The 15,720-nt window shown below is 34.1% G+C and overlaps 1 protein-coding gene across 1 annotated transcript in view; it reads left to right on the top strand.

The window, feature by feature from the left end:
* Positions 1-5,348, top strand: part of ZNF678 (zinc finger protein 678) — a 99,511-nt gene extending 94,163 nt beyond the window's left edge. The window contains 3 exon segments of the mRNA XM_025398370.1: positions 560-680; positions 3,959-5,310; positions 5,313-5,348. Of these exon segments, the coding sequence (XP_025254155.1) occupies positions 596-680; positions 3,959-5,310; positions 5,313-5,348 (1,473 nt within the window). The 5' untranslated portion in view covers positions 560-595.
* The last annotated feature ends 10,372 nt before the right edge of the window (positions 5,349-15,720 follow it).

Below are 15,720 nucleotides of genomic sequence, written 5' to 3'. Positions count from 1 at the left end.
CAAATAGAGCTTTAAATCAGAAAGTATGATGCCCCTGGCTTTGTTATTATTTCTCAAGATTGCTTTCACAATTCAGTGTCTTGTAATGCTATATAAATTTTAAAATTTTATTCTATTATTTTTAAAAATGCCATTGTAATTTTGATAGGAAGTTTATTGAATCTCTTGATTGCTTTGGATAATATGGCACTTTACAATAATTAGTCTTCCAATTCATAAACATTGGGTATCTTTACATTTATTTATTTTTTCTTGTTTCTTTTATCAATATTTTCTTTCCCAATGTAAAGATTTTTCATGTTGCTTAAATTTTTTTGCTAAGAAATTTAGATGTTACTGTAAATGAGTTTTTTTATTAAATGGTTTTTAGTTAGTGTACTAGAACAAAACTGATATTTGTATAACCTTTTATATTCTGCTAATTTACTCAGATTTTTGGTTTATTTCTTAGGCTTTCTACATATAAGATGATGTCATCAACAAACAGCAATATTTTTACTTATTTCTTTTCAGTTCTTATGGCTTTTACAAAATTTTCTTGCCTAATTGTTCTGTCTAGGACTTCCAGGACTATGTTAAAATAGAAGCATTGATAATGGGCACAATATCACTTTGCATTGGTGTCTGTGCATTTGAAGGAGCAAACACCTCTACCAGTTTTTATAAACTGGTTAATACAGGTAAAGATTTTATCCTATTGGGTCCCCAGCTGATGAGATCTTTTCTGGGTTCACAGTAGAGAGATGATATACCTGAGTCCTAAGGTTGTTGCAGGGTCCACAATGGGGTCTATCTTTAGTGGGCTTATTACCAGGGGCTTGTGTGCTTATGAAGTCTGTCTTATTACTTGGCCAACTGAGTTGCCTTCAGCACTTTGATCTGTAGGGCAGACACTTGGCCTAATACCAAGTGTTTGTATGTGTGTCGCTCCCACCCAGTACTTGCAAGGTTTTTACCAGGTCACAGGTCTCCAGGTTGGCAGGACTGGCCATGGAATGTAGCTTAAAGGTCTAGAACTGAGTTATTCACCTGCTTCAGAGACCACAGTAAATGTCAAGGTCTGCAGTTCTGCATCTATGGCCATGAATGAGCATCTGACCCTAGCTCTCTGAATGGGCAGTACCTCTTCTTGACTATGGCTGGGAGGAGTTAATGACAGTTACAGTGTTACTTCAGAATTCTAAGTGGAATCATGTTAAATGGGCCATTTCTTCATCTGTAGCCAAGACCAGCGGTCCTCAAGTTTGCCATCTGAAGGTAAACTTACTTTCTGAAAAAGGCTTTCCTTGGTCTTGTGCTTTTGGCAGGGTATTGCAACTCCCTCCCTGAATCACAAAGCAATCATAAATGTACTTTTTGTGTGACAGGGTCTTGCTCTATGAGCCAGGCTGGTCTCAAACACCTGGCCTGAAGTAATCCTTCTGCCTCACCCTCTCAAATAGCTGGAATTACAAATATGAGCCATGGTGCCTGGCTCTCCCACAAAGGCACTCATGTCCATAGATGGTTGATAAGTTTTTGTTGCTTTGGGAGATATACAAGAAGAGGACCTCCTGTTCCAACAACTTGCTGATTTTATTCTTCCTATATAGTTGCACTTCCATTTAGTTTTCTCTTTGCATTTCAAATTTGTGTGGGATTTTTAAATAAACATATATATTTGGGAAACCTAATGGGGAACCTATGTTCTCAGTAAATCTTATGTGTATTCATGCATGCTTATAAATTATATGTTTCCAATAAATGAACACTTTTATTATTACTTGATGTTCATATTTTCTCTTGTGACAAGTTTGGCTTAAAGTATACTTTGTGAAATATAACAGTTGTTGACATATAATGTACTTTTCCCAATATAATTTTTACCTTTCCAACTGTCATTTGGTTACCATTTGCATGGAATCTTTTTTCTTCCTCCCACTTTTAGTCTATTATGCCAGTCGTCTAAAGTTAGTCTCTTGGAGACAAGACATAGTTTGTGGTTTTTAAAATTTTTTCTAAATCTCTTTATTCAGTCTTCTGATTGGGATGTTTTGTTGATTAATATTTAAATAGCTGTCTAAAACATAATTACTTACTATTGTCATTTATTGTTTTATCGGATTCTTGTAGCCATTTTTTCCTCTTTTTCTCTCTGTCTTCCAGTATGTTTTCTGAGCTTAGTAACATGCTTCTACTCTCTTCTTCTGTGTGTGTTTATATGTATCTCTATAGGTATTTTCTTTGTGGTTGCCATGAGAATTATAAAACCCCCAAAGTTACAACAACATATAATAAACTGGTAATAGCTTAATTTCAGTTGCATACAGAAATTTTTTTTGTTATATTTACCTTAAACTTCATATTATTGATGTCACTAATTATATATTTCATATTATATAGACATCAACAGATGTTTATTATTGTTCTCATGCATTTTTCAAATTGTAGAGCGTAAGTAAAAGTGTTTTCAGCACCATCATTATAAAACTACAGAATTTTGTTTTTGTGTATGTATACATCTTTCCCAGAGAGTTATGTATTTGTATATAATTTTTTGTTTAATGACACATTTTATTTTCAATGGACCGGAGTCCATTTTACATTTTCTATGGGGCAGTTTTACTGGTGATTTAGTTTTTCTGCATTTGGCTATCTTGGAAAGTCTTCATCTTCTCTTAATTGTGAAGGACAGTTTTACTGTTAATAGTATTCTTGCTTGAAAGTTTTTGTTTTATCTTTCAACACCCTGACTATATCACTTAACTCCCTTTTTCCCTGCAAAGTTTCTGTTGATAAATTCACAGGTAATCCCATAGGAGAATGCTTATAAATGACACATCACTTTTCTCTTGCTGCTTTCAACATCTTATTCCTCTCTGTGATTTCAAAATCTTGCTTATAATGTGTCTTCTTATGGGTCTTTTTGTGTTTATTATTGATTTTTTTACATCTTTTGTGTAAACATTTCTGTTATTTTCTTGTATTCTTTAGTCCCACACTTTGTTTCTTGTTATACATTTTATTATTTTGTTGATACTCCCATTTCCTGATTTTATTTAGTTGTCTTTGTTCCCATTTCACTTACTGAGTCATCTGAATTATTTAGATAATTTATACATATTTATTTTCTTAGAATTAATTTTTTATTTAGTTTGTTTCCTTGATTGGACCATGTTACCCTGATAACTTTGCATATGTTGTAATCTTTGGTTCATATTTGGGCATTAATAAAATGCCACCTGTCACACGCTTTATAAGTGGCTTTGTCCTGGAGAAGGCTACTAGCTATTTGCCAGGCTGGAGATCCTTGTAGCCTCTCAAACCTCTTCTTATGATTTGTCTTCTCTGGAATCGTGTGTTTACTGTTCAGCTAAAGAGATTTGTTCATGTTTCTTTGTAAAAACCTGTAATCATGTGCTACACCTGGTGTCTGGCTGTGGCACTATGATCTCTCTGCTGCAGTAACAATTATTTACCTTTTTCTTAGCAGACCAAAGCTGTCATTCAAAGCATACCACCATTTCTTTCAACAGTCTTTGTTATGGGAGACAGAAACCAGTCTTTGGAAAGCCCCTAAAAGCCAGAAGTATGGGCACATGTGCAATGTTTTGTTTTTCTGTTTTTTTGCTTTGAGGGAGAAGCCAGGAGTTTGAAGTTTACTCTTAAAGACACCATGCTATATTGGGGTGGAGGAAAGGTTTTATGTATAAATGTAACAAACTTTACTTTCTATTCTATGTGGATTTTGCAATTGTGCTCACCTAGGGTGTTGCAAACTCAACTAGATTTTAGTTTTCAGAAAGGCATTTTTGTCAATATAATTTTGTTAAGTTTATATGTTCAAAAAGGAATCAGGGCCTGTGGTATTTTATTATGCCATCTTGTTAATGTCTTTGATATAATATTTATTAGATTTGTAAAGTGTATTTACTGGAGATTAGTAAGCAGAATAACTTTTTATTTTTATTTCTTTCAGCTATTTTATCTTATTCCATTCAAGACCTTTTGCCAGAGCAGGTTATGAAAGATTTATGCCAAAAAGTGACACTGACAAGACATAGAAGCTGGGGCCTTGACAATTTGCACTTAGTGAAAGACTGGAGAACTGTGAATGAGGATAAGGGGCAGAAAGAATGTTATAATAGACTTACTCAATGTTCATCAACTGAAAGCAAAATCTTTCAATGTATTGAATGTGGCAAAAATTTTAGCCGGAGGTCAATCCTTACTGAACATAAGAGAATTCATACTGGAGAGAAACCATACAAATGTGAAAAATGTGGCAAAGTTTTCAATCGATGTTCAAACCTAACCAAACATAAAAGAATTCATACTGGAGGAAAACCCTACAAATGTGATGAATGTGGCAAAGTTTTTAATTGGTGGTCACAACTAACTAACCATAAGAAAATTCATAGCGGAGAGAAACCCTACAAATGTGATGAATGTGGCAAAGTTTTTAACTGGTGGTCACAGCTAACTAGCCATAAGAAAATTCATAGTGGAGAGAAGCCATACACATGTGAAGAATGTGGCAAAGCCTTTACCCAGTTCTCAAACCTTATGCAACATAAGAGAATTCATACTGGAGAGAAACCCTACAAATGCCAAGAATGTTGCAAAGCCTTTAACAAGTTCTCAAACCTTACTCAACATAAGAAAATTCATACTGGAGAGAAACCCTACAAGTGTGAAGAATGTGGCAATCTTTTCAATGAGTGCTCACACCTAACTAGACATAGGAGAATTCATACTGGAGAGAAACCCTACAAATGTGAAGAATGTGGCAAAACCTTTACACAGTTTGCAAGCCTTACTCGTCATAAAAGAATTCATACTGGAGAAAAACCCTACCAATGCGAAGAATGTGGCAAAACTTTTAATCGGTGTTCACATCTAAGTAGCCATAAGAGAATTCATACTGGAGAGAAACCCTACAAATGTGAAGAGTGTGGCAGAACCTTTACTCAATTCTCAAACCTCACTCAGCATAAAAGAATTCATACTGGAGAGAAACCCTACAAATGCAAAGAATGTAGCAAAGCATTTAACAAGTTCTCAAGCCTTACTCAACATAAGAGAATTCATACTGGAATGAAACCCTACAAATGTGAAGAATGTGGCAAAGTTTTTAAACAGTGCTCACACCTAACTAGCCATAAGAGAATTCATACTGGAGAGAAACCCTACAAATGTAAAGAATGTGGCAAAGCTTTTTACCAGTCCTCAATCCTTAGTAAGCATAAGAGAATTCATACTGAAGAGAAACCCTACAAATGTGAAGAATGTGGCAAAGCCTTTAACCAGTTCTCAAGCCTTATTCGTCATAAAAGAATTCATACTGGAGAGAAACCCTACACATGTAAAGAATGTGGAAAAGGGTTTTACCAATCCTCAATCCATAGTAAGTATAAGAGAACTTATACTGGAGAGGAACCTGACAAATGTGAAAAATGTGGCAGTCTTTAAAAACTGCTTACATTATACATGGCTTCAGTAATTTCATACTGAATAAAAGTGGTATGAGCATCATGACTGTTTAAGGATGTTTCACAAAATGTAAGCTTCATGGTGCACAACACTATACTGAATGAAATGTATAAATATAGAATATTACAATACCTTTGTTTATTTCAAAGATCATCCTGTAAATAGAATCTGTACCAGAGGAAACCCCTTAAACAATTATTCAGACTTTCTTCAACTTTAGAGGATTTTATGGGGGAAAAAACCTCCTACAAATGTGGAAAAACATTTTTTCAAGATATATACCTTAGAAAACACCAGAGTTTATAGTATAGTAGAATATATTTTACAGATACAGTGAATACAAATAAATGTCCAAAATTAAGTCTAAATAAAACATAATTTACTATAGAAAGTACTAAGGCACTAACAGTTTCAGATGTTACTTTAAAGCAGTGTTGATTGTCAAGAATAATTCAAAGTTTAAATAGATAATTTAGTTGTATGTAAATTTAAATGAATTGGGGGGAGGGGGGAGGGATTGCATTGGGAGTTATACCTGATGTAAATGACGAGTTGATGGGTGCTGACGAGTTGATGGGTGCAGCACACCAACATGGCACAAGTATACATATGTAACAAACCTGCACGTTATGCACATGTACCCTAGAACTTAAAGTATAATAATAAATAAATAAATAAATAAATAAATAAATAAATAAAAGAAGGTAGTTTTTCATGTCAGAGTCTGGGTGAAAAAATCACAGGGAAAGGCTTTGATTCATCTAACTTGGGTCAGATTTGCACTAGATCAATCAACTAGAGCTAAGGAGGCAGAGACAGGATGTAATATGGAAGCCCTCTCAGAATCATATGGTGTCAAGAGGAATAAGTCTCTTCAATGAGGGATAAAATGCCTAAGAGATCAAACAACAGCAATAGTTATTCTACTACATTGATAACTTTAATATAAGAGGTTATAATTTACTTACTATGGATTCAAATTTGTGTTTTAGGAAGATGTTTTATATTTTTTACTAATTATGTGTACATCCTTGTGTACTACTTCCTATTCTGGGAGATGGTTGGATGATGACAATCTTAGTGGGGTGCTAAGATCCTAGTATGTGGCTGTAGAAATTATTACTTACGTGGGACTTAACTTGGACATGATTGTTCATGTATGCTAGTGCAACAAAAATATGGTATAGCATAGTGAAGTTGATGTAGAGATATGTAAGGTAAGAAATTTCCAGACAGAATGAAATGCTTGAGCAAAGGAGCAGAAGTCTGATACTAACTTTTTTTAAGTGTATTGTTAAAACATGGTGAGAATGAACTGGAGAGAGTTGCTTGCAGGAAGCTATGTGCTTGAAAACTCTAAGTAACAGATTGAGAAGTGTGGATTTTATCTTTTGGCAAGAAAGGTAAATTAGAAATTTAAAAGCTATAGAAAGTTATATTCATATTTATGTTTTGGAAAACAACTCCAGCAGGAGTGTGTGAAGTTAATCAGAGGAGCAAGAAACCAGTTAGAAAACAATTGTATAAGTCAATTATAAATATTCCAGAAAAAGGGGTTAGTTATTTCTCAATTTGAGGAGGCATTGAAAGAAGGTATCAGTAGAATCTGCAGTAAAATGAGAGTTAAGAAAGAGGGAATAGCCAAAACTGAGGGAGACGTTGAGTGTATGAGTATGAACAGCATGCCAAGAGGTTAGTAATAGCTAGACACTGATAACATGAAAGCAATGTAATGTGAATGCAAAGTCTTTGTTATTTTTAGAATATGTATGAAAGATATTTGAAACAATCCAATAATTTAAAATTTTTCAAAGGATAAAAATGCCTAAAATGCATACAAAAATAATCTATAGAACTTAGAAAGGAAGTAAGATAGGAAGAATTGAGTCACATGGCCTAGGAGTAATGAGTGATAGATAATACCATATACTCCACCTTTCAATGACTTTTTTAGTTGCTCTTAAACAAAGACAAAAATAAATAAAGATAAGAATACATGGTCCAAGACTCACCAAGAAAATCAAGAGTACAGATTATGACACCAAGTTACTTTTTTCTTTTTTGCAGATTACAGGGTCTGTTTGATTCAATAAGCATCACCACACACCCTACATCTACAGCCCAATTTTCTGCCTAAACGAGATCCAACTTGCCTATTTACAGTTCACTGGACTTAGTTAAAACTCTAATAATAATTGTTCAAATGATTTAACTTCCTGATATAACCAGAAACTCTTCTGCAATAGCCCAGAATTAAAATATCTTTTGGCCCTGGCTTGTAACATTGATCAAGATGTAAATAGGTCACAGCTTGTATTTGTTCAGGATATGATTCTCTCTGCAATTTTTTCTAAAGTCAAAAATATAAATTAATTAGGAGTAAATTTTCTCTAAATATTGGAAACTATTTTTGGCTTACATGTAATGAAAATAAGTTAATAATAAACTGTAACAGAATGGTAAAAAAAAAAAAAATTTAAATGAATCAAGAGATGATGTCTTTTTGAAGTAGTTACATTCATGTTATACTTTTTCGTATTAAAAGTTTTTTTATTATATATTTTAATATTGACGTAATTCAAATCTCAAATAACTTGATTTTGTTATATTTATTGTTTATGTTAAAGCATGTGGTCATTTGTTGCTGCGTAAGAGCTATGAGAAGTTCTTCTATATTAGATGACCATCATTTATATGCTTTTTCATGAGTGATTAAGGGTGCTGAAATGTAACATTTATAAGGAAAATATAAGTAGAAATGCTTTTTGTTGATGTATAACAGTGTTTTAAGTAACACATTAGGTATTCAGAGAAGTATTTTGCATTATAGTAATAGAGAAATATTTTGAATTTTAGTAGTAAATTGTTTTATGAGTTGCACATTAAGGTAATAAAATATAGTAGCTTTTGAAATGTTATTTTTATTTGAATGCAGTTTCTTTTAATAAAACAAAATGATTTTTAATGTGTTAAGAATATTTTACATTGAATGAAGTACATCTTGCCACAATAATTAACCTATACCACTTTACCCAAAGTTGTAGGTAACAGATAGTAACAATACACTACTGGGTAACAGTGAAAGGATACCTCTAGTAGTCTCTTTTCCCAGTGGCTTTTAATTTCAAACAACTTGGGAAATTTTTTTAATATGATATGCTTTGGGTTTTTTGTACCTTACCTCATGTTGAAATATGTTTCCCCATGGTGAAGGCGGGGTCTAGTGGAAGGTGTTTAGGTCATGGGTGTAGATTCCTCAGAATAGATTGATGTTCTTTCCACTGCAGTTAGTGAGTCCTCTGTCAGTTTGTGTGAAAGCTGGTTGTTAAAAAAAGAAAAAAAAAAAAAAAAAGCTGATATTCCTCTTGCTTTGTCTTTTGCCATGATACTCCTTTGCCTTTTATCATGAGTAAAAGCTCCCTGCGGCCTCATCAGAAGTTAAGCAGATGCTGATGTCGTGTTTGTATAGCCAACAGAACTGAGGCTAATAAACCTCTTTTTAATTTGCCAGTGTTAAGTATCCCCTTTTAGCAGCACAAAATGGATTAACATACCATAGGTTATATTTTAATTTTTTTCTTTTGTAAATATTGGACAATGATACTCTTATATAATCTTCAGTATAACCATTATAATTGCCCACTATGATGATGATTATAAAGGAGTATAATGAAAAGCCATGTATTTTGAATCCTGAATGACTATTTACAAAATGTCATACTACATTTTTCTTTGAGCCTGTGACTTCTCTGGCCTGTAAAAACACATACATACATTTAGTTTTGATTAACGTGGAGTTAATTTTATAAGTCTATCACTCTAAACATAAGTGTTAACTTTAAGAGAATTATGGAGCATGTAATTGTGTTTGAGTATAGGTGTGTACTTTTTTGAGAGTAAAACAAAAATATTGGAACAAAACGTAATTTAAAAAGTATTGGTAATTTACTAGCAAACTAGGAATCTCAAAGATTCTGAAAGTAAATATTTATTCTCTGCTTTGTATTGAATTTACTTCTGAAAAATCTTATGGCTCCTGGCTCAGAATCTTCTCATGCAGATCCTGTTTTTTTCTTGTCTGTTGACCATCCTAAACCTAATATATAGTTTTCTCATTCCAAAGTTCATGAAATTTTCTCTATATTCCTGAGAAATTCCAAGAATAACCTTCATAAAATTTATTAATGTTCACAAGATAATTTTAAGATGTAATTCTACAATGTGTGTGTTGCTACAGTTTATTTAATGAGTACATTCTATTTTTGTATTTCAATTGGAGAACCTTATTTCAGACAATTTTTACTTGGTTTTTGTTTCCATTTTAATATTTTACATAATTGAATTTATTTAGTTTTTCGAGCCAATTTGTTTATATGTGCACTGGGAAGGCTTCATAATTCACAAAGTTGTTTTGACATATAAATGAGGTGAACAAACACAGGAACGTGCTAGGTTTCCTGGGGGTATAATAGATGCTCTATAATTAGCAGCAAATACTCTTGTTGAAGTCACTTTTTGGCTACAAGTAAGAGATTAGAAATATTCAGCATGAAGAGATGGCATTAACTCTGCATGTAAAGAAAACACATGTATACCCAGGGTGTACAACTGCCTCTGAAATTAAGAGGAATTGTGTTTATTTCATAGTTATCTCCAGTACTTCACTATTATTTTATTTTCACCCCCATCTATGTGTCAGTCATAGCCCTTTCCCTTCTTTGCTTATTATGGCTACAGATTTCTCACTGTTCTCTGCAGCCCATGTAATTTCATACAGTATTTTGTAGGATGTGATAAGAAATTTGAAATTTTTAATATAGTGAAAAATTGGATTTAACTGGAGAGTTTGAGGACATTTTTAAGTTATAAATGCACCATTTGAATAATTTAATTGGCATAATTGGGATGTACTCTACACAGTTTATAGGATTAAATTAGTGAGTTAGTAATGTTTGTATGAAAGAAATGTTATTAGATTCTACCACAAAATGTGGTAAACATGAAATCAGTTAGAATAGGTAAAGCATTAATAATGGTAGGCTATATATCATAATCACTATATAAAGAAACATCAGAATTTGGAAACCCCTTAAGCAAAAATATATCTTAGAAATCTTAAGGACACTTAATGGCAAGCAAAAAAGTTTAAATTTAGTTTTTTATAAATTACATATAGCACACTTTATGTGTACATGTAGAATTTTTTAGTTTTTAGTGTTTATGTAATATATTAGACAATAATAAACATTTACATTTATGTTTACATTTACATTTAATTTTTTGAATTTAATTTAAATTTTTAAATGCTTCTGTGGATTTAAAATTTGGAATAATCTTTTCTTCCCCATTGATACTGGAATCTTGGGAAGTTTCTTACTCATATCACAGTATGTTTTATTTAAATGGGTGCAGCTTACATTGCAGAGTTTATATAAATAATCACATAACTCGCCAATTCCTTAGTCATTTTCTGTATTAAAAAACTCAGAGATCTAGAGAGCTTTTGGATTGAAGTATTTCCTTGGTGATTTTGAATGCAAACCTGATTTCTGTGTTCACACCATGGCCAGAGATGGGACTGTTAGCACCACCTGCTTCTTTAATGTCATCCATATGATTAGCATCAGCACCAGAAACTCCAGGTGTCCCAAACTTAAAGTGAAAGCCATAGAGTTCATTGGTGACTCCCATGTTCTGTGCTGGTTCTAGAACATGCTGGTGAATATTAGAGTTTCTATGCTTATGGCTGATAAGTGGACATTTTTAAAAATCATAAAAACTGTATTTTCTATATAGTTCAGCTAAGTTTAAAAAGATGCAGACTTGGTATTTGGAGCATTGTTTTCGCTCCATGATGTGTTTAAAAATTATTTTTAAATTGGCAAAATTATATATATACATATATACATAATGATATATGTATATATAAAATTAAATATGTATATATGTAATTATAATTACATATATACACATAATTATATATATACATATAACACATGATGTTTGAAATGCTTGATTCTAGCTAATTAAAAACGCTTTACCTCAATGGTTATTTTTATTGTGAGAATGCTCAACACTGTCTTGGCACTTTAAAAAAAAATACAATATATTCTCAATAACTGTAGTCACTCTGCACTACAATAGGTCTCTTGAACTAATTCCTCCTAGCTTAACAGGCGTTGTTTATCATTTAACAGATAATTCTCTAAGCCCCTTTCTCCTAAAACTTCAGCATCTCTTAACCTTCTTTCTAGTCTCTAATGAGATCAACTTGTTTAGATTCCACATGAGTGAGACTGTGAGGTATTCGTCTTTCTGTGTTCTGCTCCATTGGTCTATTTATCTGTTTTTAATGCCAGTATTGGACTGTTTTAGTTACTGTAGCTTTCAGTATATTCAACTGTCAAGTAGTACAATGCTTCCAGCTTTCAGAATCTTTTGCTCTACTATATGAATTTTAGGTTTTTTTGTTTTTGTGAAAAATTCTATTGATATTTTATAGACATTATGTTAAATATATACATCATTTTGTGTAACATAGACTTTTTAGCAATATTAATTTGGCCAATTATGAATAAGGGATAACTTTTCATTTATTTGTGTTTAATTTTATACCTCAATTTTCTTTAGCTTTTAATATAGAGATCTTTAACATTTTTGAATAATTTTATTGGGAAGTAAACTTTTTGTAACTATTACAGGTGTCAATTGTTTTCTTTATTTCTTTTTCAGATAGTTTGTTGTTAGTATATAGAAATGCTACTCACTCTTATATCTTGATTTTGTATCCTGCAACTTTAGTGAATTTATTCTAAGTGTTTTTAAAGTTTTCTATTCATAAGACTATGATATCTGCAAACAGGGATAATTATTTTCTTTCTTTCCAATTTGGCTGACTTTGGTTTTGTTCTCTAATTGCTCTGGCTTGGAAATTCAGTAGCATGTTAAATAAGAGTGATGAAATTAGGTATCTTTGCCTTACTATCGATCTACTGTCTTTGCCTCTTTAAAAAAAGGCTTACAACTTTTGAAGGTTTATCATGATGTCAGATATCCATTTGTCATATATGGCCTTTATTGGCTTGAGGTATGTATGTTCTATATGTAATTTCTTTTGAGATTTTGTCATAAAGTAATGTTGAATTTTCTAAAATTCTTTTTCTGCATTCACTTAAAAGTTATAATTTGTTCTGAGATCCTTCATCTTTGTCAGAATCTAGGAGGATGCATCTATACCTAGAGGAGGACACGAAGGCATCATGTTACATTCTCGTGACATATAATGTCTACTGCTGATAATGTCTACTGTGAGTTTCTGACTCCCCAAATGAAATTGAGGCCCAGAAACTCTCAACTGCTTTGTTCATTGAATAATGCCAAGTGTCTGGAAATGTGACTGTTCAGATTAGATGCTTAATGTGTGTGTGTTGACTAAATAAATCTCAACCAGAACCGTCTCAGATATTTTATTAAACGTGGGACCTTTTTTTTTTTTTTTACCAGCAGGGGACCCCTGTTTTGCCTATGTCAAGAACAAAGACTAGGCAAAAGAAATGTCAAACTGCATTTACAAATGCAAAAATGGACTTGCTTTTGATATGGTTTTCCCAAAAATAAGGGACATGAGTCATTGGGGCATGTTACAGAGAGTTTCAGTAAAATTCAGAAAAAAATAATAAATATGAACAGCCACAGCATGTGCAGAAGCCTTTTTATGGAGCCAGGCATGGTTGACCTGCTTTCCATGTCTCAAGACATTAGTCACTACAAGAACCCTATGAGGTTTATCTTCTTTTCGCCCATTTTCAGAAAAGAAAAGTTCAGCTCAGAGAGCTGCAGGAACATTCGGGACATCTCCAAGACACAGCCAATAGGTGGCAGTCATCAGTGTCATTGAGCTTCTGAACAGCTACTCCAGGAACTATGGTGCTATGGTGAAGTCCTGGTTAGGAGCCTAGGAAAATGGTGAAGGAAAAGATGGTCCCAGCCTGCAAAGCTGAAGTCAGGAACTCCACCAACATCTCCCTTCTCCCTAGCCTGGTGGTCCACATCATGCAGATTTACTCTAGATTCAGCTTAGACTCATTTTTATACTACGCAGGGGACAAGGAGGGAACTACAGTCAGTAATAGCAGCATGAGCCTCAGGTGTTTTGGGGATTTAAATTCAGACCAGGAAATTCCAGTACATCAGTGCATGTGGAGGGCGTGAGTATTTATGGAGAAGGTTCTAGGCTTCCAAAGTAAAACTGGATGTGGAGGTTGGGGATTGATTCAAACATTAATACTTTCAAGACATTTTTATGGTATTTGTCAGCTGTGGAGCAACAGCACACATCTGTATTAATAGCCTGTATTAAGAGACTACTGTGAATCCTGAAAAACATACTCATTGTAGAGATGAGAAAACACAGGCTTTTGCACATCAAATGGCTACTCAAAGCATGTGGTTCAGAATTGAGAACGTGCAGAGTGAGAGTGGTATGAATTTTCTTGTAAGCTACCCGAAGTTCTGTTTGCTGTCATGTGGAGGAAAAGAGCCTTGGAGAAGTTTTATTTTTTTCTTTGTTTGGAAAGAATACATAGAGCAAGACGATTTACAATAACCCTTTTGACCTAACGCATATACTTGTTTTCTTTAAGGGGAGTCTTAAGAAACAGCTACAGCAGTTTCTCACCTGGCAAAGAGAAAAAGGCTGGGAAACTGCAGGGCCAATAATGGAAGCAGATGATGCAGGGAAGAGAAACCCCAAATAAATATTAAATAACTAAAAGGTGACTCAAACTTATCTGTTAAACAACTGGAAATGCAAGGAATTACATGAATTTCTTTGTCACACAGACACCAGATTGGCAAAAAATTAAGTCTTAACATTCAAGGGAGGCTGGATGTAGGGAACCAGCGATATTGAGAGACGGCTGGGGACATTATACTTGCCACAGCCCTTTTGGAAAGTAATCTGGCTATACCTATTAAAGTTTTGCCCATGCATATTCTTTTACCAGGTTACCCCTTTCTGCAGGTGATTACTATATATTATGGGCTGAATTGCATTTTCTCCCAAAAATGTATGTGTTCACATGTTTTAATAGCCAGTGACTCAGAATGGGAGTATATTTGGACATATGATTTTTATAGAGGTAATTAAGGTTAAGTGAGTTTATTGGAGTGAGCCCTAATGCAATATGACTGGGGTCTTTGTAAGAAGTGATGGTAAAGGTACAGAAACAGAAGATCCTGTGAACACAGCAATGGAAGACAGCCATCTACAAGTCAAGGAAAATGGCCTCAGAAAAAAACACCCCAGCCAAAGCTTGACGTCAGACTCCTAGCCTCCAGAATTGTGAGAAAAAAAATCTGTTATTAAAGCCTTGAGTTTGTAATGCTGTGTTATGACAGCGTAGCAAACCGTTACAGTCTGTTAGGACACATACAAAATGTTTCCTGCAGCACGACTGAAGTGGAAATAAAATTTCTTCATGCCAGGTTCCACCAGCATTGAAAGGCTGAGCCACTGTGGGAAACAGCTTTGATTATGAAATAACATAAAGACATGATATCAAGACATGTAAGGGCAGAGCTCCTGCCCTGATGGGACTGTAGGCATGAGTTCTCTGAGATGACACATTGCAGAGAAATGCATAGGATACCTTAACCTTTTTGGGTTAACCCCCAGCTCCCCGTTTGTAAACACTTCCCTCATAAAAGTACTGGTGTGTAAGGTATAGAGAAGGTCTGGCAGGGCAGTGGAGCTGCCTGCTATAAGAGATACCTGGGTGCAGTTATTTAATAAAAACAGCAACATGCAAAGATACTCATGGCCTAGTGTGAAGTAAAAGCAACAGAAAAATGTCTTCTCTGATATTCCTATAAGTATGTGAACAGGGATTTGTGCCTAACAATTTGCCATTTAGAATTCATGAAAGCCAGACTCCTTTGGGAAAGAATGGTGAGTTACCCTAGTGGGAAAGCCCTAGGACAGATCCCAGGGTGCCTACATATTTGGGTCTTGGTCCTGGGCCCACTTTTGTCTCTTCTGATCCCTGTCTGCAAAGACCTCTCTGTGCCCACTCCCACCCAAGCCCAGAGCTAGATATGGTTGGTGGCATGGTATACCTGCCCTTCATCCAAAGAGATGGAGTAGCTGGACCCATCAAACAGCTTTTTATTCATCTCCTGCATGGAGCTCTGCAAAGAGAGTGCCTTGCAGCTAGACCAGGGGGCATCAGTGGTTGCCTGGTTGTCATC

The sequence above is a fragment of the Theropithecus gelada genome, chromosome 1, assembly GCF_003255815.1.
Source record: "Theropithecus gelada isolate Dixy chromosome 1, Tgel_1.0, whole genome shotgun sequence".
In the NCBI taxonomy this organism is placed as follows: Eukaryota; Metazoa; Chordata; class Mammalia; order Primates; family Cercopithecidae; genus Theropithecus; species Theropithecus gelada.
Note: the sequence above shows the minus strand (reverse complement) of the source record. Positions and strands in the feature narration are given on the sequence as shown.